Below are 24,109 nucleotides of genomic sequence, written 5' to 3'. Positions count from 1 at the left end.
GGTGCCCAGATTTCTTGTCGAATTACAGCAGTCCATCTCGCTCTCATCTTCGGGTCTCTCAGAATACGGTAGAACTTCAAGTCTCTCCGTCTATCTTCTCTGTTACAGCAACCAACCGCCACACACGCCTTCACCATTTTGATTATTAATATTGACGAGCAGAAAAACACCCCGTAATAGGAGGCATGTACGTAGCGGTAATGTGTAAACATGACGAGCTGACACACAATATGGCGGCTCCAGTCAGGGGGGCGGAGTTGTGACGTCATGTGATTGGGGTCTATACACAGGCGGCAATCTTGTCCATCAATTGGATGACGCGCTGGCACACCGGGTGCACCAATAAGAACCTCGCGTTGATGTGTCAATCACGGTGCCGCCGCCAGACACCGGTGACGCTACAATACTCTGACAGAAGAGCCAACGACATCATGCATTAAGAGAGACAATAGTTAATTAATATGCTAACTCGCCACCCTGTGGTCTGGGGTGTGAATTGCAACCTGTCAAAATGACGGACGGACTTCAGTTTTTTCCGTCACCGTTTTAAAAAACCGGTCAACGACGGAAAATATCCGGTTAACGCGACCCCTGCTCCGGAGTATAAGTCGCATTTTGGAGGAAATTTACCTGATAAAATTCAATAAATAGAACAGATATGTCATCTTGAAAGGCAATTTAAAATAAATATACAAAAGAGAACAACATGCTGAATAAATGTACAGTATGATAATGTTACATGGTGCACGAACAACCAAATGCGAACGTGGCCGGTATGTTAACATAGCTATTAAGAGTTATTCAGATAATTATAGCATAAAGGACATGCTAACAAGTTTACCAAACCATCAATGCCACTCCAAAACACCAAAATAACATGTTAAATGATATAATAATGTGTTAATAATTTCACACATAAGTCGCTCCTGAGTATAAGACGCACCCCCAGCCAAACTATGAAAAAAACTGTGACTTATAGTCCGAAAAATACGGTATGTATTCAGTTGATTAATATAATGGTTATGATTATTATTTCATATTGCACAGCAACTTTTGTTTTGAAGGCAACTTTATAAAAATACGTAAATATGCCTGTCAAAGTTTCAACATGATTTATTTTTCAATTACATTTCATAGTGTTCGGAAGGAGTTGTCTTTTCTCTTACTGTACGACAGAACAAAGATCACTTTTTTATTGTTTTATATATATTTATGTAAAATAACTTAACTAGTTACTTTCAAAATTGAATAACTAGTCAAGTAATTAGTTACTTTTTCAGAGAAGTAATGAGAACTCTTTACTTTTCATTGTAACTTGAACAACATTGGTCTTGCAGACTAAAGGGTTTTTCGGAAGCGGTGTACACTTTTCCTCGGACAAACCATTCATTGTGTATTTGTGCTGACTAAGCATAAAATCTACTGATTGCTTATGGTCTGGTAAGAGAATTGCAAAATCCGTCCACAATTTGGTTGGAGATACAGTGCCCTCCATAATTATTGGCACCCCTGAAAAAGATGGGTCGTCACTGGGTCTTTCAGCAAGACAATGACCCTAAACATATGGCCAAATCTACACAGAAATGGTTCACCAGACACAAAATCAAGCTTCTCCCATGGCCATCTCAGTCCCCAGACCATGTTTTGTTGGCAAAAGGGGGTTGTACAAAGTATTAACTCCAGGGGTGCTAATAATTGTGACACACATTATTTGATGTCAAATAATTTTTTTCTTTATGTGGGATTTTTCCCCACTGAATGAATGCACTTGTATTGAAGGTTGGATTTTTCTCTTTTTTCCATTAAGGTCCCATATTATTTGAATTAAAAAAAATATTAGAAGCTATAAAACACATCTTTTTCAGGGGTGCCAATAATTATGGATGGCACTGTATATAATAATATGGCACCACAATTGCTAACAGCATTTCACTTAATATAAAAGAGCTCGGCTTTTCCTCTTAAGTTTAGTCACTGAATGAAAATGGGCTTCTTACCTTGATTCTCTTGAGCAGCCATTGCATGAGTCCCTGCTGAGCTGCTTCTGTGCACAGGCCTGGTTTAAACTCTGCCATGTTTTCTATAATGGCTGAGGGATTAAAAAAAAAAAAAAAAAACAGAATAAGCATTAGTCTACAACTCAAAACTGCTGTAAATGTGACCCATTACAGCAAAAACTTAGATAACGCAAGAATTAAAAAAAAGAGAATAATCTCAGATTTCTTAAGACATATCAGCTAGAGCTGAGAATCTTTGGGCACCTAACAATTCGATTACGATTACGATTCAGAGGCTCCGATTCGATTATAAAACGATTATTGATGCACCCCCCTCCTTTATTTATTTATTTATTTATTTATTTTATGTTTTATACATTAGTTCCAAAATTGTTCAAAAATACTCTCAGGCTAAACCAAACTACTATTTCAGTGTCAAGTTAACATATAGCAGTAAAAAAATATACAAAAATAACAGTAAATAAAAAAACTCTAGTCCCCATTCAGCAGCTTTAAACTACATTCAATTATTTTAATGTTGTGAATCAACCGTTAAAGTTGTTAAAATTGCTCCCGTCATTCCATAATTTTCCTTTTGTCTACTTTCGACATGTGAAAGTTTTAAAACTATTTTAAAGATAGATTCAAGTCAATATTTTACCGATTTAGGAGTATTTTAGATAAAAAGTTAATTAGGTTTGCTTGAAAGGTTCGCTACAACAGCCTTGCAGGGAAGTGTACTGCTTTAAGATGGCGGCCGTTTACCACGCCCGCATCTAGCTTTTTGTAGCTGTGCTGCTAACGCTACCGAAACTATATTGCATCTAGTCCTATATAAATGATATCTACCGTAACATTATGTGGATGTACTTTGTAGCAACATTTCGGCAGCAGTCAGGTATGTTGTTTTGTTTTTTTATCTCGTGGCATGAGTTGAGCAAGAGCGGTGAGTTGAGCATTGGCATTACCCGAGGGGCCAGGTAATGAGAAGCATGATGTTTAGCTACTCTCGCTCCGTTCCTCATTGTCCCGAAGACCGCGCGGCGCGCTGAGTGTAATGTACTTCCGCTTTACTTTGCATATTTCAATAATCGGAATTTGGATGTTTGTGAATCGTTCTCGAATCTTCCACCGCCGAATCACGAATAATCTAAGAATCGGAAATTTTGCACACCTCTAATATCAACCATTTTGCTAAGACGTTTCATCTCAGAAAAATAGTGACCTGAAGTTGAATGGTTTATGGTTCTTTCAAAAATTAGGAGAAAACGAACTCGGAAAATGCCCCTTCTATTTTTACAATAACCCTAAGCCGTACTGTTGTATGAGGAGGACTAAGGATTCAGCTGATTTTGCGGATTAATACGCTTATATTTCGAATCACGCCAGCCAAACGGCTGCAGAAAAATCTTGCTGTATGAGGGAGAGGCGTGTGCGCCTTTTTGGGGTTTCAAAAGGTTCCCATTCACCGGTGGATATTGGCCAAAACAAGCCCTACTGTGGGACCATTGGACCAGGAAGTGAGTAAACATCGTGTTTTGTATTATGTCAAACGCTGGGATCATTTTAATAAGTAGGTGACTTGCATTTTATGGCTGACATGCTCCTTGCCCCCTCAGCCGACAACCGGCGGCTTGTCGCACATCCCCCCGCCGGGAGAGCACTATACTCGGCTTATTCCCCTCTTCATGTGCCCGGTGTTCTGTCAAATTTTCTGACCGATCAGAAATAGCAACTTTGAGTTAAAAATAGCCGTGAATACAGCGATTACAAAGTAAACAATACAAACCATCTTTAAATAAAGGACTACTACTAATAAGGACGTTTGATCATGGATGGCCATGTAAAAAGCGCTCCTCATACACATTAGCTGCACAACAACTGCAGCTGCTCGCCAATGACTCTCTCCAGCTGTTTACGACGCCGTGTAGTAAAGCATTATTTTGCCATATTCGTGTTGACCATTTGGCAGCTACACGCTCCTCTGACGTCGGCCGGTTTGTTCAGCAGTCATTGTCCAGCTGCTTCCCCGGCGAGCTCTCCTGTCCATAGTAGCCGGGGAACGAGCTGTAAATTGCTCTCCGCCGGGCGGTTTGCCGATCGACGAAGACAATCGACAACCCAGTCATCATGTGAAATGATCCGGGCTAGTTATGTGTGATTTTCCGCTTCAAAGACTTTGAAACATCACTCGGTTCGGGTTAGCATGTCGGCTTGCTGTCATGCCTCTTGGTTTGTTTACATTCTCCGAAGCCGGGGAAGGGAAATGACATACGCCCGATTTAAGGTGGCATAAAATATCGTTCGAGAGGTGCAGCAGTAAAGGTGAAGTCGACAGTTTTGACCATTATGGAGTAATTTTGCAATGTCGTCTTGAATAAATGCATTTTTATTATTTCATGTTCCATTTAGCACAAGACTGTTATTTGTCATGACCATACCATTTATTTAGCTATTGGGGAGAAAAAAAACTTGGATTAAAAATAATATCCTGTAAAAATTTTGGAGTAGAGAGACTGAAACAATGACATTTTGCGGCTCTCTTCGTCACGTTTTCCTCGTTCTGAATAATTCCCCCTCAACGGGCTGACTGGTCCTTCTCAAGCCATTTATTTAGCTATTGGGGAAAATACTTGGATAAAAAGAATATCCTGTAAAAATATTGGAGTAGAGAGACTGAAATAATTACATTTTGCGGCTCTCTTCGTCGCGTTTTCCTCGTTGTGAATAATTTCCCCTCAACGGGCTGCATATTAAATCAGATGAAATCGTGACTCCGCTGACGTCATCCACCTGTTGGGGATGCTAGAGCCCTACAATGGTAGGCGTGGCTAACCAGCAGATTAAATGACTAATTTCTCATCATCTGCCCTTTGCTAAATTGTTGTGTATAGTCGAATCGTCTCAAAATATGATTCTAATTCACATAATAATCCAATTTAAGACTTTTTTTCTCCTGTCGTACGCACTTTAACATGCTGCATACTTAATAGTGATCTTACAAAACATATCCAGCATCAGACAGGACTTGTTGAATGCTGCCTCACAAAACTGCTAGAAATGAACTGCCACAGTGTGATACAATATGTACTCATAATGTGGAGACAGTGTCAAAGAAACATCCATCCTATTCATACTGTATCTCACATCCGTCTAAGGCTGTCAGAAATGACAGTATCTCCTTCTTATAAGAAGTGGCAACAAGTGTCTGGCAGTCTTACGGTGATGTATTTCCTATTATGCGGGCCACAAATTTATTATCGTGGCCTTCAATAAAATCCCACAAGTTTTGAGGGATAATGTTTAAAGGATACAACAATTTGCGTTGATCTTGAAGGTTTGTCTGGGCATTAGTCCCAGCTCCGTCTTACACTATGATTAGAAAGAAGCTTCCGCCACATGATATCTTCATCAGAGTGAACTGCCGCAGAAGGGACAGACAGTGAGCGATAATGTAGAATTGTGATGAGGGAAGGGAATACAAGCCAATGAATCTGAGACAGGAAGGGAGGTAGAGAGGTAAAACAGAAGGGAGGGTGGAAAGATGAAGGGTGGAAAGCTAAGGGAGTGAGGGACATGAGCAGACCTAGAATATGGTAAATGAAGAAATAAGTGCAAATAAATGAAACTGAAAATTAGGAATCCATGTAAGAGAAAACACAAAACGGTGAGAGGGTGCTGCTGGTGACTGAGCCAGAGAAAGCGACGAGGGGCAAAGGCCTTTATCAGGGATTCAAAAGCAGCAGACAAACAGCCTCCTGAAGGACAGCAGGCTCAGAGCAGAGAGCCGACAAAAGGCTTATTGAAGCTAGGAGAGCTCCCGCCATAACACATGCGTACAAACAGTGGCACACACTTGAATAGACTATACACAGGCTCTGGTCCCTATACACAAATCTGGAGCCAAATAAACACACATACGCGCACGCACACACACCTCAAGAGCTCTCCTGTGACTCGGCCTCAATCTAGCGGCAAAGAAAAGAATCATCTCAGTGGAGTCATTCAAAGCAAAAAAATAAATAAATAAGGAAGCTGAGAGGCAGAAAAGTTTTGAGTCGTGTCAGGCTAAATGTGGACAAGGGCTTAAAGCATGCACCCACTTTTAGGTCATGTGGGTTCATCATGGGTGTCACATAAATCATTCAGCTCTAGATCTGTTCACATCTGGGATCAATTTGAAAATATGCACGGCATAAGATTACCATATATACTGGTACCATATTGGCTCGAATATAAGACGGCCCTGATTAGAAGACAACCCCCTCTCTTTCAAGACTCAACTTTTTTAACACCAAATTAATTTTTATACAGAAAATAATTACAGTACACCTGAAACAAATGATTATAACAACATATTTGATAGAAAAAGCATGTTATTTTGCCTCATTCAAATCTTAATATCTAACCATTTAAATATACAAACTAGAGTGCAATCACATTCGTAAATGAATGGCTTCTGGTTTTTTAAATGTAAATAAACCAATCTATTGTGATAAAACAACAAAATTGCAATAACTGCATTAACCATCAAAGTGAAGTCTAACTGTAACTGTAGTGTTGAAACAAATCTGAATAAGGAAAAACATTGCAATAAAATAATGCTAACTGGTTAAACTTGAGAGTAGCTGAGATCTGTCATGACAGAACATCGCTTCAATGATATCTGCCGCCATCTAGCGTCGTGAATGGGTATCGTGTGTGGGTATCGAAATGCACAATCCTACAGTATAATATACAGTACTTGACATACTAAAACAACACTAATATTGGCTCCGTAGGCACTTGGTGCAGATCAATGCCAAAATGAGCAGTATCGCACACGATTATTCTCTCCACAGCTGTCTGTAAGTGAGAGACTGCCACACTTCGTGCGAGCTGGTTGGCTTACAGAAGGAGAAAGAACAAGTCAAGGCGAAATAATGTTCATGATCGCCCTGAAAACTTATTATTGATCATTATATCAGACGATCAGTCAATGTAATAATTATAGTGGCAGGCTTACTTATAGGGATGTCCCGATCACATATTTTTGCACCCGAGTCTGAGTCACAGGATGTCGTCCCGATTCGGTGTCGAAAAAAAGTATTATTTAAAAAAAAAAAGAAATGAATTAAAAAAAAAAAAAAAGTTCCAAACACATCACTGTCCAACCATGCTGCCTTCATAATGTGAATTATTAAAATAATGTAGAAAAATACTTGTCTTTTATTAAACGCTTCATCGGGGTCCTCCCAGGATTTATAAATCTAAATTCAAGACTTTTAAGACCTGTTTTAATGCCATTTCAACTGAAAATTAATACTTTTCTCGCACCCATTATTTTAGATAATATTGAATCATATTAAAAAAATAAAGCACTGAACATCAAATTTAACCTCAATTACTAAGTGTGTTTCACAAAAGAATGCACATTTACTGAAGATACAATTAAAAAACATTTAAATGTAAGGTCTTTCAGACTTTTTTTTCCCCAGGATAAAATGGATTTTACACTATTTTTGTAAAGCAACTACAGAAATTACATTTGCAATACAACAGGTTTCCCTTTTAAGAGGACCTAGTCAAGGTGGTAGGTTGGTGATTGTCAAGTTGGTCACCTTAACTGGTGAATGTCAAGTTGGTCACCTTAACTGTAAAGTGCTAGGGAAAATCTTGCAATTGGCAGTGAAAGTTTAAAAAACAGCCACTAAATGGCAGTAGTTTACCATTAATTACCACAAAATAAAAAAGCTACACATGACCATTTCCCTTGGTAATTGTTTTTTTCCAATCACATTACAAGAAGTATACAAAACACATGTTAATCCTTTGTTAGCTATTGAAGACATTTCTTTTAATCAGATAGTGAAAATCCATACTCTTATTCAATCAAGAAAAACAATTAAATATACCAGGAGGTGTTTTACAATCACCTACATTATAATTTGCCTATCACCATGCCATGTTATTCAGATCAACGTTACCCCGCACTCGTTCCAATAATAGTGTCAACCGTGCTGTGTATCTGAGGGTGATGGCGTATTTACAACTCCGGTTTATCCATGCTAAGGCTAGTGCACCTGCCAATACCCCATTGAACATGGCTAACTCTTGTTAAAACTACGAAATTCACATTCATTCGAAAGGCAAACCGTGCAGAAATACATTATTGCATCTAACACATTTTAATTGGTGAAACTGGCAACTTACTTTGAAATGTTAAGCAGGTCCACTGTCTTCGCATGACCCATAATCTGCGACCCAAAGTATCTGGATGCGACTTGGTCGCCGATCCAATACCTCACATGCTGGTCCAACTGTTTGGACTTGGTTGTCTTGTGGAGGCTTTCGTCGAACATAACAACTAAGGCATCTGAGCAGTTCCTTACGTTAGCACACAGTACTGTGCGATTGCCTGCTGTTGTGATGTTGATGCTAATGATGCTAACAGCGCGCACGCACGAGGTGCATTATGATTTGTAGTGCAGTGCATCGTAAAAATTATACGCGTCATCTTCGTTATGGATAAAAAAAAAATTAAAAAAACTTCGTCACGGATATAATTTAGGTTGCACTGAGATGTTCTCCAAAATTAAAACCACGGTGAAAAAATTCCAGACTTACGACAGCTAATTTAATACTTTTAATACCTTTAATAATGGAAAACTAAATTCAATGCTTTTTTAATACTTTTAATAACCCGCAGGTACCCTGTTCATTGAGGAGTCCACTCAAATCCACTCACCCTGCTCACACAGAAAGCTGCCACAGCACACTACCGCTAGTGTTTAACAAGCTAATCGATGATTGACACATGCGGCGCCTTGAAGGTAGCGCTCCCAAGCTTCTTTGGCAAGATCAAAGCTTCAACGCATGTCAATCATCGTTAACTTTAACAAGCAAACTCCACCTCCCTACGGACCAACAAAAGCAGCAGGAGGGAGTGAGAGGCTGTACGAGCATGAAGCAGAAAATCTTTTCTTTTTTTTTTTTAAACTAAAGACCCGATCCTTTTCACCCGATTCGGATCCTCTGAAATATGGCACAATCAGCATGATTTCTGATCACGTGACCAGATTTAATTTAATGAGTTGTTAACGTGCTCGTTTGACAAAAAAAACACCTGTAAATTATGAGTTCATAAAACACTTTTCCTACATAAAATGCAACTTTAAGTACTTTATATGAATCAAAATTAACCCCTCACCACACTTGTTTGTAAAAATAAACACCCTTGCACACATCTTCATTGCAAGTTAGAAGTAGCTTGGTACAGTGCATTCATGTGAGGAAACAATGCCTCATTGTTTTGTTTTTTTTTTCTCTAAAATGTACCAGATTGTACATCATAGCAATCACTAATATATTTCTTTAAGATAAGCATATATTATTTATAACCATTGATATCTTGAGTATTTAGAACTTAATTGTTGTTTTCATTTAACAGAAAACAATGTGATTGCAATTAATCGAGAGTTAACAATGGAAATCATTAAACTTGGATCTAAAAATGTCAGACTGACATTTACAATACAGTAAATGCAAAACAATTCAGTTCCTTCAGTCATTTCATTTTTCACTTTTAGTAAATAGCTGAAAACATTTGCTTTTGGCAATGGCAACAATACACATTTGGAATTCATTACATATCTGGGGTAAAGTTTTATCGACAATCTAGTGGCAAAAATCTTCTTTACGTTAAGTGCTCACCTAGTGTGTTGAAGACACCATCAGCTTCCTCTTTAACCTGCTCATCCAGTCGCTCCATATTCTGTACAAGTAACGCAACCACCTGGCCTTCCAACTACACAGAAAGAAAGACACTTTGGTCAAGAGCTGAAAATATCAGACAGAAACAGGTACTCCAATGTATTTCTGTGTCAATGCATTTGCCATTTTTACAAAAAATCATGAGCTACTTGTAACATGAACATGATAGCAAAGCAGTATTGACTACTTTAAAGAAAGAGTAATCAAATGGAAGTTGTTCCATTTCACGCACATATTCAGCACAAGATAATTAAGGTCATAATTTGTGGAAGCATGCAAAGTGTCATCAGTCAAGACTAATTATCAAACAAAGCTCTCAGAGTAGCGTCTAGCTGGATAAAAGTGCTATTACACACAAAGGAGACAGACAGTCCGCACTGATTTATGAGCCACCAGAGACGGTCAGGGATCTTTTTGATTCATCTTATCAAGGGTACCACCTGGCCTTCGAGCAACAAGGACAGAAGACTTGGAGGCATAACAGCAAGAGAAGAGACAAATGGGCCCAACCAACCCTGCTGTCCTGAAACAGTCTCGCCTGAAGGATGCTGTAAAGAGGAACGGGGTCTATATCGCTTCATTGCCCAGTAAATGGACTGCATTTTTATGTCATAGTTACAATTCCCTTTGGAGTGTTGAAAAGCATCAAGCCAACAAGCCAATTCATAGCAATAAACAACAACTTGTCATTTTGGTTATTTTTGGATGATGTAGTCATTGTCAGCCTTGTGATGCTAAGGAAACAGTTAGAAAAGAGACTATCCGTTTGCAGCATCGCAAATCTGAGGCCACAGTTCTCAGTCATAAAAGAGCAGATTGCGACTTCCTTTTCTGAAGTTGAAGCATAAAGTGCAGAGGTTTAAGGACAGAAATAGGGCTTTTATTTACTGTATTGACTATAAGACGGTGTTTTTTGCATTGAAATCAGACTGAAAAAGCGGGGGTCGTCTTATATTCGCGGTCTAGACATTATACCCATTCACGACGCTAGATGGCGCCAGATATCATTTAAGCGATGTACTGCCAGGACAGATCTCAGCTACTCTCAAGTTTAACCAGTTTGCATTATTTTATTGCAATGTTTTTCCCTATTCAACTTTGTTTCAAGACTAGTTACAGTTAGACTTCACTTTGATGGTTAATGCAGTTATTGCAATTTTGTTGTTTTATCACAATAGATTGGTTTATTTACATTTCAAAAACCAGAAGCCATTCATTTACGAATGTGATTGCACTTTAGTTTACATATTTAAATGTTCAGAAATTAAGATTTGAATGAGGAAAAATAACATGCTTTTTCTCTCAAATATGTTGTTATAATCATTTGTTTCAGATGTACTGTAATTATTTTCTGTATAAAAATTAATTTGGTGTTCAAAAAGTCTTTTTTTCAAACTTGAGTCTTGAAAAAGAGGGGGTCGTCTTATAATCAGGGCCGTCTTATATTCGGGCCAATACGGTACAAATGGGTTAAGAATGAAGCATGAGCAACCGATTTATCAGTTCAGCATGAAGTGAACAATATCCACATTTAAATGTAGTAGCTTCAGTTTAACGCAATCACCTACAAATACAACAACCAGACTGAAACAAAGCAGTGTTGTCGGACACTATCAATAATTTGACGAAACCAATGTTCCTTTTACTATTGTAATTTGTGGGTTTTTTTTTTTTTTCTTTTGGGGAATGGGGGGGGGTGACTTTTTTGTTTTGTATATATTTAACCTGTATTCATCAATCTTTATTCGACCTTAACTGTTGGGTAAAATAAAGCAAAAATAAAAGTAAATACTAAAACAGACAAGAAACTGTACAATGTAATACTGTATAGGGTTTTGTCTAGACCGGACTTTCCCGATATAAAATGCGCAAAAACGTTATAAATACCGTATTTTTCGGACTATAAGCCGCAGTTTTTTTCATAGTTTGGCTGGGGGCGCAACTTCTACTCTGGAGCGACTTATGTGTGAAATTAAGAACACATTATTACCATATATCATTTCACATGTTATCTGGTGTTTTGGAGTGACACTGATGGTTTGGTAAACTTGTAAGCATGTTCTTTATGCTATGGTTATCTGAATAACTCTTAATAGCGACAGTGTATCACAAAAGTGAGTACACCCCTCGCATTTTTGCAGATATTTAAGTATATCTTTTCATGGGACAACACTGACAAAATGACACTTTGACAAAATGAAAAGTAGTCTGTGTATAATAGAGTTAATTTATTTTCCCCTCAAAGTAACTCAAAATATGTCCATTAATATCTAAACCCTTGGCAGCAAAAGTGAGTACACCCCTTAGAAATTACGTACATCCCTAATGTTACGTTAACATACCGGCCTCTTACGCATTTCGTTGTTCATGCATCATGTAAGATTATCATACTGTACAATTATTCAGCATTCTAAAATTGCCTTTCAAGATGACATATATGTTCTATGTGTTGGAATTTATCAAGTAAATTTCCCCCAATAATGGGACTTATACTCCGGTGCGACTTATATATGTTTTTTTCCTCTTCGTTGGGCATTTTATGGCTGGTGCGACTTATACTCAGGTGCGACTTGTAGTCCGAAAAATACGGAATATACAGTGGGGCAAATAAGTATTTAGTCAACCACTAATTGTGCAAGTTCTCCCACTTGAACATATTAGAGAGGCCTGTAATTGTCAACGTGGTTAAAGTGGTTAAACCTCAACCATGAGAGACAGAATGTGGAGAAAAAACTGAAAATGTCATTGTTTGACTTTTAAAGAATTTATTTGCAAATCATGGTAGAAAATAAGTATTTGGTCAATACCAAAAGTTCATCTCAATACTTTGTTATGTACCCTTTGTTGGCAATAACGGAGGCCAAACATTTTTGTAACTCTTCACAAGCTTTTTACACACTGTTGCTGGTATTTTGGCCCATTCCTCCATACAGATCTCCTCTAGAGTTGGGCAACACGGACTTTCAACTCCCTCCGCAGATTTTCTATGGGGTTGAGACCTGGAGACTGACTAGGCCACTCCAGGACCTTGAAATGTTTGTTACAAAGCCACTCCTTTGTTGCCCTGGCTGTGTGTTTGGGATCACTGTCATGCTGAAAGACCCAGCCGCGTCTCATCTTCAATATCCTTGCTGATGGAAAGATATTTTCACTCAAAATCTCTCAATACATGGCCACATTCATTCTTTCCTTTACACAGATCAATCGTCCTGGTCCCTTTGCAGAAAAATAGCCCCAAAGCATGATGTTTCCACCCCCATGCTTCACAGTGGGTATGGTGCAATTCAGTATTCTTTTTCCTCCAAACAAGAGAACCCGTGTTTGTACCAAAAAGTTCTATTTTGGTTTCATCTGACCATGACACATTCTCCCAGTCCTCTTCTAGATCATCCAAATGCTCTCTAGTGAACCGCAGACGGGCCTGGACGTGTACTTTCTTCAGTAGGGGGACACGTCTGGCAGTGCAGGATTTGAGTCCCTGGCGGCGCATTGTGTTACTGATAGTAAGTAGCCTTTGTTACTGTGGTCCCAGCTCTCTGTAGGCCATTCACTAGGTCCCCCCGTGTGGTCCTGGGATTTTTGCACCCCGTTCTTGTTATCATTTTGACGCCTTGGGGTGAGGAGGGAGTTGAAAGTCCGTGTTGCCCAACGACAGCCCCAAAACATGCAGGAGATCTGCATGGAGGAATGGGCCAAAATACCAGCAACAGTATGTGAAAAGCTTGTGAAGAGTTACAGAAAACATTTGGCCTCAGTTATTGGCAACAAAGGGGGTGTACATAACGAAGTATTGAGATGAACTTTTGTTAAAGACCAAATACTTATTTTCCACCATGATTTACAAATAATTTCTTTAAAAATCAAACAATGTGATTTTCTTTTTTTTTTTTTTTTCCACATTCTGTCTCTCATGGTGGCGGTATACCCATGTTGACAATTACAGGCCTCTCTAATATTTTCAAGTAAGAGAACTTGCAGAATTAGTGGTTGACTAAATACTTATTTGCCCCACTGTACGTAGTGTATTATATGGGATTTTTCATTATGTACATTATGGTTCAAAAGTTGCTTAGACCCCAAACTTTTGAACTGGAGTGTATATACATATACTTAGAAACCTAGTGCTTGAGCATCAGTACAAATAGCAGAAACTGCTTCTCGAAAACAGTGGGCACTCCTGACAATTTCCATTAACTCCATTTATAAATTATTATAAGTTTGGATCAGCAATTTCATCTTGTTATTGTATATATCAAAAAACTCATGGATGACTAACATTTCAGAATTGAAACTAGGTTCATCGGACGAATGAAAGACGTGGAATATGCATCGAAACAAAATTACACAGGTACAGGTAATTTGGGCACCTTTGTCATTTTTTTTTATTTGAATTTTGAATACCTTGTGAATTTACATGCACTGGTTTGGCATGAGAGCTTATCAAGCCTTGAACCTCAGAAAGATGCTTGCATTCATGAGAAAATGTAAAAGGTGGCCAAGTGCATGTTGTGTTTCTCTTTTAATCTCCAGCAAAGAGAAGGAGTACCAACTTGGGGGGCAGGGGCGAGGGGGCTCAAAACAGCTTACAAATGACCTGAATAAAGATTCTTCAACTTCATGGTTTAAGGGAAGGCAATAAAAAGTTATCACTGCCATTTCAGCTGTCAGTTTCCACTGTAAGGCACACAATGAGAAACGGGTGACAAAAACACAATTCCTATTAAGGCTAGAAGGAGGAGGCCAAGAAAAATATCAAAGATGCCAGGGCAAAGAATGGTGTGAATGTTCAGAGACAACCCACAGACCACCACCAAAGAACTACAACATCATTATGCTGCAGATGTGTGCAATTCATCAGATTCAACAGTTTAGTGCACTTTGCACCGCGAGTGATGCCTTCATGAATCCTTTCTTGCACGGGTGCTAAAAATACTTGAGGTACGCAAAAACACATTTGGATAACCGGGATCATTTTGGAAGAAGGTACTATGGACTGAGGTGTTAAGTTATTTTGATAACAATGGGCGTTATGCATGGTGATGAAAGAACATTGCAATTGCTTCCCACGGTAATATTTAGTGGTAGACACAACCTGCTGTGGGGCAGTGTGGCCAGCCCTAGTAAACTTGTTAAAAATGAGGGTTGCATGGATTCCACTAAATATCACCAGATTGTTGAGAATAATATTTTTTTATGGAAATATCACTGTAAAACCGATACTGTATAAGGAATTACTATTCTGTTTTAATTTCAAATTGTATATCAGAGATTGGCAAATCCCTGATGAGGTGTTTTAGTCATGTCCGAGTGCGAGGGGTAATTGGGGTAATCTTGGGACAAGCTTTCACAGTTGGCCTGTGAACACATCAGTGCCTCATAGGGAAACTGAAAACAATTGCCAAACACAGGTAAACTGGGGGATTCCTACTTGAAATGCTGCCCCATCAGTCCAGCCCTGGCTAAGGAAGATAAATAGGACAGTTGGGCTCTACATTTCTTTTCCATTATTCACTTTTCATTCTACACTAGTGGTTACTGGCCAAACCAACCCACAAATCAAACTATATCTACATATGTTTATTTTAACCAGTACCAAGTTCTAATTGGTAAAGAGAATTAAACTGCGCTTATAGCAAATAGTAAATCAATTGGCTGCACTATCCCTTTGAGACACAATGGCAATTTGTATATCTATTCAAACAGCCCAACAAAATGTGGACAATTGTTATTGTTGCTCTGATGGGACACTCTGGACTCTTGTGGGTTTTCTTTATCAGTGCTAGAATGGCGGTTTCTCTGACTAAGCGCCAAACATCTGCTGAGCGTCCAAAGACCCCACCATTCTTTTCTACAAAATTGTTGGAGTAAATAAAAAACAAGTGAAATCTGGTCTCAAGTTTCATTCTTAATTCAACAATAAGGAAACATCTCAAAGAATTTCAGCCCAACAGCAGCCAGAAAATGAAATCATGATGTCCAACAACAGCCAGAAAATGAAGTCATGATGTCCTCCAAGTCCTTAACTCAATTGCTCCCCAAAACGTACATATACGTTCTATTTTTAATTGTTTCAGTGTCCCAAAGACGTATTAATACGTCTTTTACGTTTTTGTTTTTCCAAAAAAGACATCTTTGGGTTCTGATTCAATTTAACTCCAAAGCACAAAGCTGAAAATTCATTTTAAAGCAATAAAACTGGCCACTGGAAGGCAGTAGTGCATTTGGTAAGACCTGCAACCCGATTCAACGGCAACGAAGGGCCAAGCCGCACGGCCGGGTGCCGGCGGAAGACGACCAAATGGATGCCAGGCATCGGATGACCGAGCAGAACAACCAGTAGGACGCCCGGAATGCCAGGCGCTGGACGATCGAGCAGAACGACCAGGACCACTGGTGCAGCGGACAATGCCTTTGAGTCCGTGCTGCTCGCGAGCAGAGCCCGCAGAGACTCAAAAAAATGCATCTTTATGAGACAGACGGCGATGAGGGAAAAGTTTAACCTGCTGTCGCGGCCAGAACAGTGTCATCTTTCAGTTAGTTATGTGTAAATTGTTACTTTGTTATCAAAAGTTCTATTTGTCTTGTTGTTTATCTTACTTTGTAAAAGAAACATTATTCAGATGTTTGGGATGTAACTAAAGCAACAACAAAAAATAGCTGTGTATAAGTCAAAGTTATGTTTGAAATGTATGCTTTCACAAAAAGCTCAATTTCTTAGTTTTTTTCATCAGAAAATGGAAAATTGCTCAAACTAAGCTACTTTCTAATGCTGATTTCTAAAGAATGGAAAAAGATATGAACTAACTTATTTCTCTGCTGAAAGAAGAGACTCTAATCTTTCTTTTGGTCGGTTCCATGTTTCTATAGCAATGGAACAGAATTTTCTGTGGGCCTTGCAAAATCAGTCAAAAACCAGTAAAACGGCCGGGAGCGAAGGGGCCTTGCTCCGTTGAAAATGGCTGGGAGTGAATGAGTTGAAAGACCAAAACAAAATCAGTGCCTATTTGTGTATGCAAGAGGCTAAGAGTAATTACTCCACAAAGTGGTGCTATAAATCAGCGGCACTACCTAGCAGCAGTGTTGTTAATCTTACTGAAAAAAAGTAATTAATTATAGTTACAAATTACTTCTCCCAAAAAGTAATTGCGTTAGTAACTCAATTACCTCAATGTAAGAGTAATTAGTTACTTGGCAAAGTAATTGGTGATAATTACTTTTTTTTTCCTCAAAAAAAAAAAAAAAAAAAAAAACATTGGCCACACTATGTGAAGTTTTTTGTGAAGGTTTTTGGTACAATTGGCCCGAGCCCAATTCTTAACCCTAATTTACTCTTTACCCTGGATCAACTGTTAAAAGTTGTTAGAATTGCTCCCATTATTGCATTAGTTCCCTTCTCTCTACTTTCGACATATGAAAGTTTTAAAACTGTTTCATCATTTAAAGATAGATTCAAGTCAAGATTTTGCCGATTTAGAAGTATTTTATATAAAAAGTTACTGAGGTTCGCTAGGAAGGTTCTCTACAACAGAGCCGTCCTAAAAAGTCTACTGCTTCAAGATGGCGGCTGTCTACTAACGCATTTAGTGCCATGTCTGTCATTTTGCATCTAGGTATATCTATATACAGTACATGTGATATCTACCATGTCTACCATATCTACAATAACATGCGGGCGTAGTTTGTAGGCTATCGGCTACAACATGTATTATTGGAGCTACCTAGCATCGCGTTTGCTCGGCGTCACAACTTTCTTGCCTCTCCCCACTCCTGCTCTGCTCTGTCGTCTCGGTGAGTCCGTCTCCCTCAGACTTTTCGACCAGTATAGTAACGCATAGTAACGCATGCCTTTCCGTCCTCAGTAACGGTAACGGCGTTGCAAAGATGAGAAAAGTAATTAATTAGATTACCCACTACTGAAAAAAGTAACGCCGTTATATTGTAACGCCGTTATTAACAACACTGCCTAGCAGATTGAGGTCCAAATGTGGGCCCAAAAGATATCTTTTAGATCTACAACAACTAACCGTTACCCCCAAAAATTCAATATTCAAAACCTGACATTATATTCCTGACCGTATATTCACAGTCATTTAAGACAGCCAATCAGCCAATGAAATCTGCATGCCATCTGGTAAACATTAACCATATAGTGGTTTTGTTTTGTTTCTTTTTTTTTTTTTCTCTGTGTTTCTTGAAAGCAAAGAACTGAATTCATGAAGATGAATGTAACTGCCTGAAATGAAATGAATAAAAAAATAATAATAATAATAAAAAATAGTGAAACGAAAGGCCAAAAAGGTGCTGAGAGACAACACACATAATAGAATAAAAGACTACTGCACTGGAGGATTTTTTTTTCAATTAATAATTGGAGAGAAAATGCAGTACAATCGGGAAAAAAATGGTAATGGACAGAGTCATGTCTCCAGGGGAGCACCTAATAAAAGTGAAAATGGAAAAAGGTCATTATGAAAAATGTGAGGGTTTTAAACAAACATAGTGATTCAACATATTAAATTAAATACTAGAAATACCAGACAGGACAAGCTCGAGTCAAGTCAATCACACACACACAAAAAGAGGGATATTTAATTGAAAATGGGAAGATGACTCATCTTAACATGACTTTTATTAATTACTGTAATTTTCAGACTATAAGGCGCACCTGACTATAAACCACCACCCACCAAATTTGACACAAAAACAATGTTTATTCAAAGATAAGCCGCACTGGACTATAAGCCGTAGCTGTCCTCACTGTAGTATGGGATATTTACACCAAAAACATATTAACTATATTAACAATTTATTTGACAGCAGCACTAAATGAACCACCATTCATTGCTTCAAGACACTTCAATTAGCCATTATTGCTCCCTTGGGGGAAATAGTATACCTCTGCTGCCACCTGTCAATACTGTTGTCATCCAACATGCCTCCTAGCATGCATTGCAGTGCTACAGATGTAAATGACAGTCAAAATTAATGTTCTTTGCTAATTGTTTTTCAGTTACTGTTCCAGTTGTTTTATTGATTGCTAGTTATGGTATTTGGCAACAATTTATATAACAGTGGCTCCATAAGACTGTCATAGTACTATCATAGTTATGACATGACACTGTCAAAAGCATTAATTAATGCTTATAACAAATGTAATTTTGTGTCATCCGGCAAATTATCTCAAGTTTTGAATGGAGGTAAAAGATCCGAGCTGGACATAAATGCAGTTAGTGACATAATTTGCCAGATGACACTTAATGAATGATCTGTCATAAGCATTCAGTAATGATTAGAGGTGGGAATCTTTGGGCACCTAACGATTCGATTACGATTCAGAGGCTCCGATTCGATTATAAATCGATTATTGATGTTACCAACCCCCCCCCCCCCCTAATGTCTTGTACATTAGTTCCAAAATCGTTAAAAAATCCTCTCAGGCTACACCAAACTAATATTTCAGTAACAAGGTAACAGTTAATAACAGTAAATAAAATACTCAAGTCCCCATTGTGTATCAGCAGCTTTAAACTACATTAAATTAATTTAATGATGTGAATCAACTGTTAAAGTTATCAAAATTGTTCCCGTTATTCTAATATTTCCCTTCTGTCTACTTTAGACATGTCAAAGTTTTAAAACTGTTTCATCATTTAAAGATGGCTTCAAGTCAAGATTTTGCCAATTTAGGAGTATTTTAGATAAAAAGTTAATTAGGTTCGCTCCAACAGAGCCTTCTAGAGAAGTCTACTGCTTTAAGATGGCGGCTGTTTACAACGCGGCAACAACTAAATGGCAAGTCTGTCATTTCGCATCTAGTTCTCTTCACATGTTCTAACTCCGCCATCTTCTGTCACATCTAGTTCTACATATTTGTAATATCTACCATAGCCGTATGTTTGTAACAACTAGGCGTTGTTTGAAGCAGCTGTCAGCCGCAGTCGGGTTGTTTTTTTGTTTTTTTTTTTTGTAATCTAGCAGCATGAGTTCAACATGATATTTACTCCCGGTCCGTTCCTCATCGCCGTTCGAAGACCGCACTGACTGTGTTTTACTTCTGCTTTACCTGGTATAATTCAATAATCGGAATTTGGATGTTTGTGAATCATTCTCGAACCTTCCACGGCCGAATCGCAAATAATCGGAAATTTTGCACGCCTCTAGTAATAATAGTGTCATATCATAAATATGACTGTTTTATGATAGTCTTATGACGCCACTGTCAATAAAGCATTCTCTAGTAACCCAAATCAAATCAACAAATAAGTCGCACTGGACTATAGGCCGCAGGATTCAAAATGAGGGGAAAAAGTAGCGGTATTATATATACATATATATATAGTCCGAAAATTACGGTAAAGCAGAACACATCATACACTTTTGCTCATAGATTTGATTACCCTTACAGAATTTGTAATATCTGTACCATTCAAAGAGCAAGAATTAAAATTATAAAACACATTCCATTTTTAGTAGGATTCAAAGCAAATTGTAAAGCATTAAAAGCACATAAAAGCCCAATTATGAAATAAAACATAGCAAAAAAAGAACCTAACAAGACGCTCTCTATTCAGTCATCGGCTATGTTTTATATTTTTTAAATGGATCAACCGCTGGATTTATTAATCTCTGCTGTAAAAGATGAACTAACTTACCAGAGCATCTATTAGAACCTCAGCGCCCTCTTCGCTCTCATTGAGAGTGTCAATATCCGTCAGCTCTTGGAGGAGGTCAACCACTGCTATGGCAACATGTAGATCAGGCTAAGGACAACAGCGCTGTATCTGTTCCCATGTTTTATCTATTATTGCAAATAAAAAAATGACACGGGAGGATGTAAGCCCTGCTGTTCATTCTGCTGTAATAGAGAAATAAGCAGTCTCAGAAATTAACAGTTAAATGGTTTGACAGTGCCAAAAATAAAAAAATGTCACAACCCAATTCATGTTTTGTGGAAGTAACAGCGAGAGACAAAATGCTTACTCTGATTGGATAGGTTGTGGGGAACTACTACCACCTGAAAGGTCAGAAATTAATATGCTGAAAGAAGCAGTTATGCAGTTAGGGGACGATGAGGGAGCAAGAGATACAGGGTTTTAAAAATAAAAATGCTATGCTGAAAATGCCTTTGTTGAGTGGTTCTTAACTTTGCGAATGGTACTAAACCCCACAAGTTTCACATGTGCATTGAGCGACCTCCTCGGAATATAACGCTTCTTTTTCTTCGAAACTGATCTGAATTTAAGCTAGAAAGCAGGTCAAATTTTGAGACCAGATATGTCTGTTATACTATACTTCCTCATACCAAGTGCGAGTCAACCTTCCACTGAGCAAACCAGGGTCTCCTCCGCTCAGATTATGGAGTCGCAGTTAAAAGAAATGGAATTAGCCTGCAAATTGGGGCAAACCAGTCCAAAACCTGGTCCAAAAAGCCACTGTGCCTAAATCTAGTCAGCATACCAAAATAGGGCTCTACGTTTCTTAAAGGGAATCTCGGACTTAAAGACTTGTAGGCTCTAATAAGCCACAATTGTTCTCTTTTACTAAAATGTGTTATTAGAAACACATAAAATATTGCCATTGATTTACAAATCTATGATATTTTAGTACATTTTGACCTACGGAGGGCGCCATGTTTTAAGCGGGCAATCGACGCTCGGGGTGATGACGTAGATTGTCACTGTCACTGTCACTCGACAAATACCACTGGGTTACTTCAATTCCTTCTACGCACCGAGACGTCCTATACATGCACTCATCGGCTAAAAGCGACGTACTCACTATTTGTGTTTTTATTGAGTCTTTTATTACCTTTTCATTGCCTCAAAACACATTTTGCACATGTTTCCTTCTCATACTTTTAAGCATTGTGTTTTCTTGTGGTAGCTTTAAAGCAGATTGTTGATCTGTTGACCACATTAGTCACGCAGCATATTTAAACCACCCTTATTTGATATTACTACATTTCAGTATTTTCTTACGGCATCTTTAGCATGTTCTGTCTGTATGCATCTAAATAAAACAAGCTGAAAGCGCTCGGTAGTACTTTGGGTGTCAAATCCGTTTCGCCAGTATAGCACATTTTGGCAGAACATTTTTTTTTCCCTACTCGTCTCCTCTAATCCCATCTTTTCTGTTCATTTTGCTTTTGCTGCTCCTTTTGCGAAATATCAACAGTGCTGTCATGCTCAATAATGTTCCTCTCTGGTTCAAGTTAAAAAGATTAAACCGATAACATGTTGATGTCGCTAGAGTCATACTCTGGAATCCTGGCAGCGTAACCATGTGACGTTACCGCTCTGCGACATCAACAACAATGGCAACCTACTAGCTAAAGTAATTTTACGAATCGTGTAAAAACCAAAAAACCAAAAAGGGTTTCAATATCAAATTATTTTAACTCATAATAACGTTTATCTTTTAAGAACTACAAGTCTTTCGATCCTTGGACTTGACTAAAAACCACTGCCTTAATGCAACATGTGCAATTTTCATTTCAGGTTGTCCTGTCCCGCTACATTTTAACAACCTGGTATATAATTCATTTAAATTCTCTACCAAAAGGCAGCACTCAACCACATCGCTATGATTAAATATATGTAAACTGCTTCCAGGCAAGTGCATCGTTTCACAACCCCTACTGAGCCAAGACACTGATGTTGCATTACAAAATCCCCAGGCAAGGCACACCACATTTCCAGTGGCACCTCTGATGATCTCTCACAGCGTGCTCGTGTAGTTAAGAATTCTGGTCGGGAATTACCGCAGTAGGTGTTATATTTGTCACATGTGTTGTTTTGCCAGGATGTATTAACAAGCATACCACAGCCACATTTAATTAATTTCATTTGTATGCATTTGAAGTCATAAAAAGCATTGATGTCTTTACAAATCCCGCTAGCAATGACGACTACCGTATTTTTCGGACTGTAAATCGCACCTGAGTATAAATCGCACCAGCCAAAAAATGTGCAATGAAGAGTACAGGCATGAAAATGGGTCAGGGGTTAAAAAGGTGAGAAAGGTGTGGAGTAAATATGTTCCGGCGTTCTGCCAAAATGTCCGCCGTCGGCAAAACGTCCTACATGTGGCGAATTTGACCATTTTAATTTTTCACATAAGGCTTAATATTCGAGTTAACGGGGGTTTAATTAGTTGAAGGAGTTGATTTCAACCACCATTGACTTGCGCTAGCTTAGCCACTCCGGAGCCCTGAAACTAACAAATAACTGTCAAACTGCACAGAATTTGTTCAAATAATTTCCAACGACTAATTAAACCCCGGCTAACTCAAAGATTAAGCCTAATGTAAAAAATTCTGAACTTCCCCTTTAAAATATAGACCATTGAATATGGCCCTTAAAATGTTGTCTATAAAAGTTTTAGAGCAATAAAACAAACAACACAAATGAATAAAATGAACAGGAATCCTTCAAAGTATTTCATAATGGGTCCAAATTATTTTTCGAACAGATCATGTGACTATAGAACCTTAGAGACAGCCGTTTGCATTGCTTAGCCAAAACTACAGCTGAGGAGGCAAGATGGATATTTAGAATTTCTTTAAACCTAAGCTTTCAAAACCCTCAACAACAACTGAGCTTGAACCGAGGATTGAGCACGAGCAGTATCAAAAAGTCCTGGCTGTCGTGTTACCTGTTGTGCTGTAATTCCAAGTGGTGCTTGAATTGGATGCTTACAGCGGTGGACAGTCTTTTTGAGCCAACGCAAAGTTTGCAGCGCACGGAGATATTTTTGTTATCTTTACTGGACAAAAATGTGAAGTAATGGCTGTGTTTCCAGTGTGCAAATGCAGCCGTTTGTAGTATATCTCCTGCCTATTTCATTGCATCCTGGCGAGGTAGCAAGGCTATGTTGTTTTGGCCGCAAACTCCCAGCGCTCACGCATCATGGTAATACACGTGACCCTTTTTGTTCCATCCCCGATTAAAAAATGTGACATGTGATGTCACTCCCATGACTACAGTATTCTTCATTCTACACACATTATGGGGCAATAACAAAATAGTAACGCACAGGCATCAAGGAAAGTAATTTTACTCAGATTACTGATTTAGAAAAATGAACGCGTTAGATTGTTCTTTACTGAAAGAAAGTACAGTGGTACCTCTACATACGAATTTAATTGGTTCCAGGACATTGTTTGTAAGTCGAAATGGTCGTATGTCGAGCAGGATTTTCCCATAGGAATACATTATAATTCCATTAATTCGTTCCAAAGCCTAAAAACATACACTAAATTCTTAATAAATACTGCTGGCACTGTTACAAATGGCAATTAAACATAGAAAAACAAATAAGTTATAAATAAATAATTCAGAATAATATAATAATAAGAAGAA

The 24,109-nt window shown here is 38.3% G+C and overlaps 1 protein-coding gene across 1 annotated transcript in view; it reads right to left on the bottom strand.

Annotated features, from left to right (window-relative positions):
- The window catches only part of ctnnbl1 (catenin, beta like 1), a 116,358-nt gene that overhangs the window by 79,450 nt on the left and 12,799 nt on the right, over nucleotides 1-24,109 (bottom strand). Inside the window, exons 5-7 of the mRNA XM_057827759.1 lie at nucleotides 20,402-20,499; nucleotides 9,690-9,783; nucleotides 1,998-2,089 (exon numbers count right to left, since the gene is read on the bottom strand). Of these exons, the coding sequence (XP_057683742.1) occupies nucleotides 1,998-2,089; nucleotides 9,690-9,783; nucleotides 20,402-20,499 (284 nt within the window). The remainder of the gene's footprint in view (nucleotides 1-1,997; nucleotides 2,090-9,689; nucleotides 9,784-20,401; nucleotides 20,500-24,109) is intronic.

The sequence above is a fragment of the Corythoichthys intestinalis genome, chromosome 2 (assembly GCF_030265065.1).
Source record: "Corythoichthys intestinalis isolate RoL2023-P3 chromosome 2, ASM3026506v1, whole genome shotgun sequence".
Classification (NCBI taxonomy): Eukaryota; Metazoa; Chordata; class Actinopteri; order Syngnathiformes; family Syngnathidae; genus Corythoichthys; species Corythoichthys intestinalis.
This window is presented reverse-complemented; position numbering and strand designations above follow the sequence as displayed.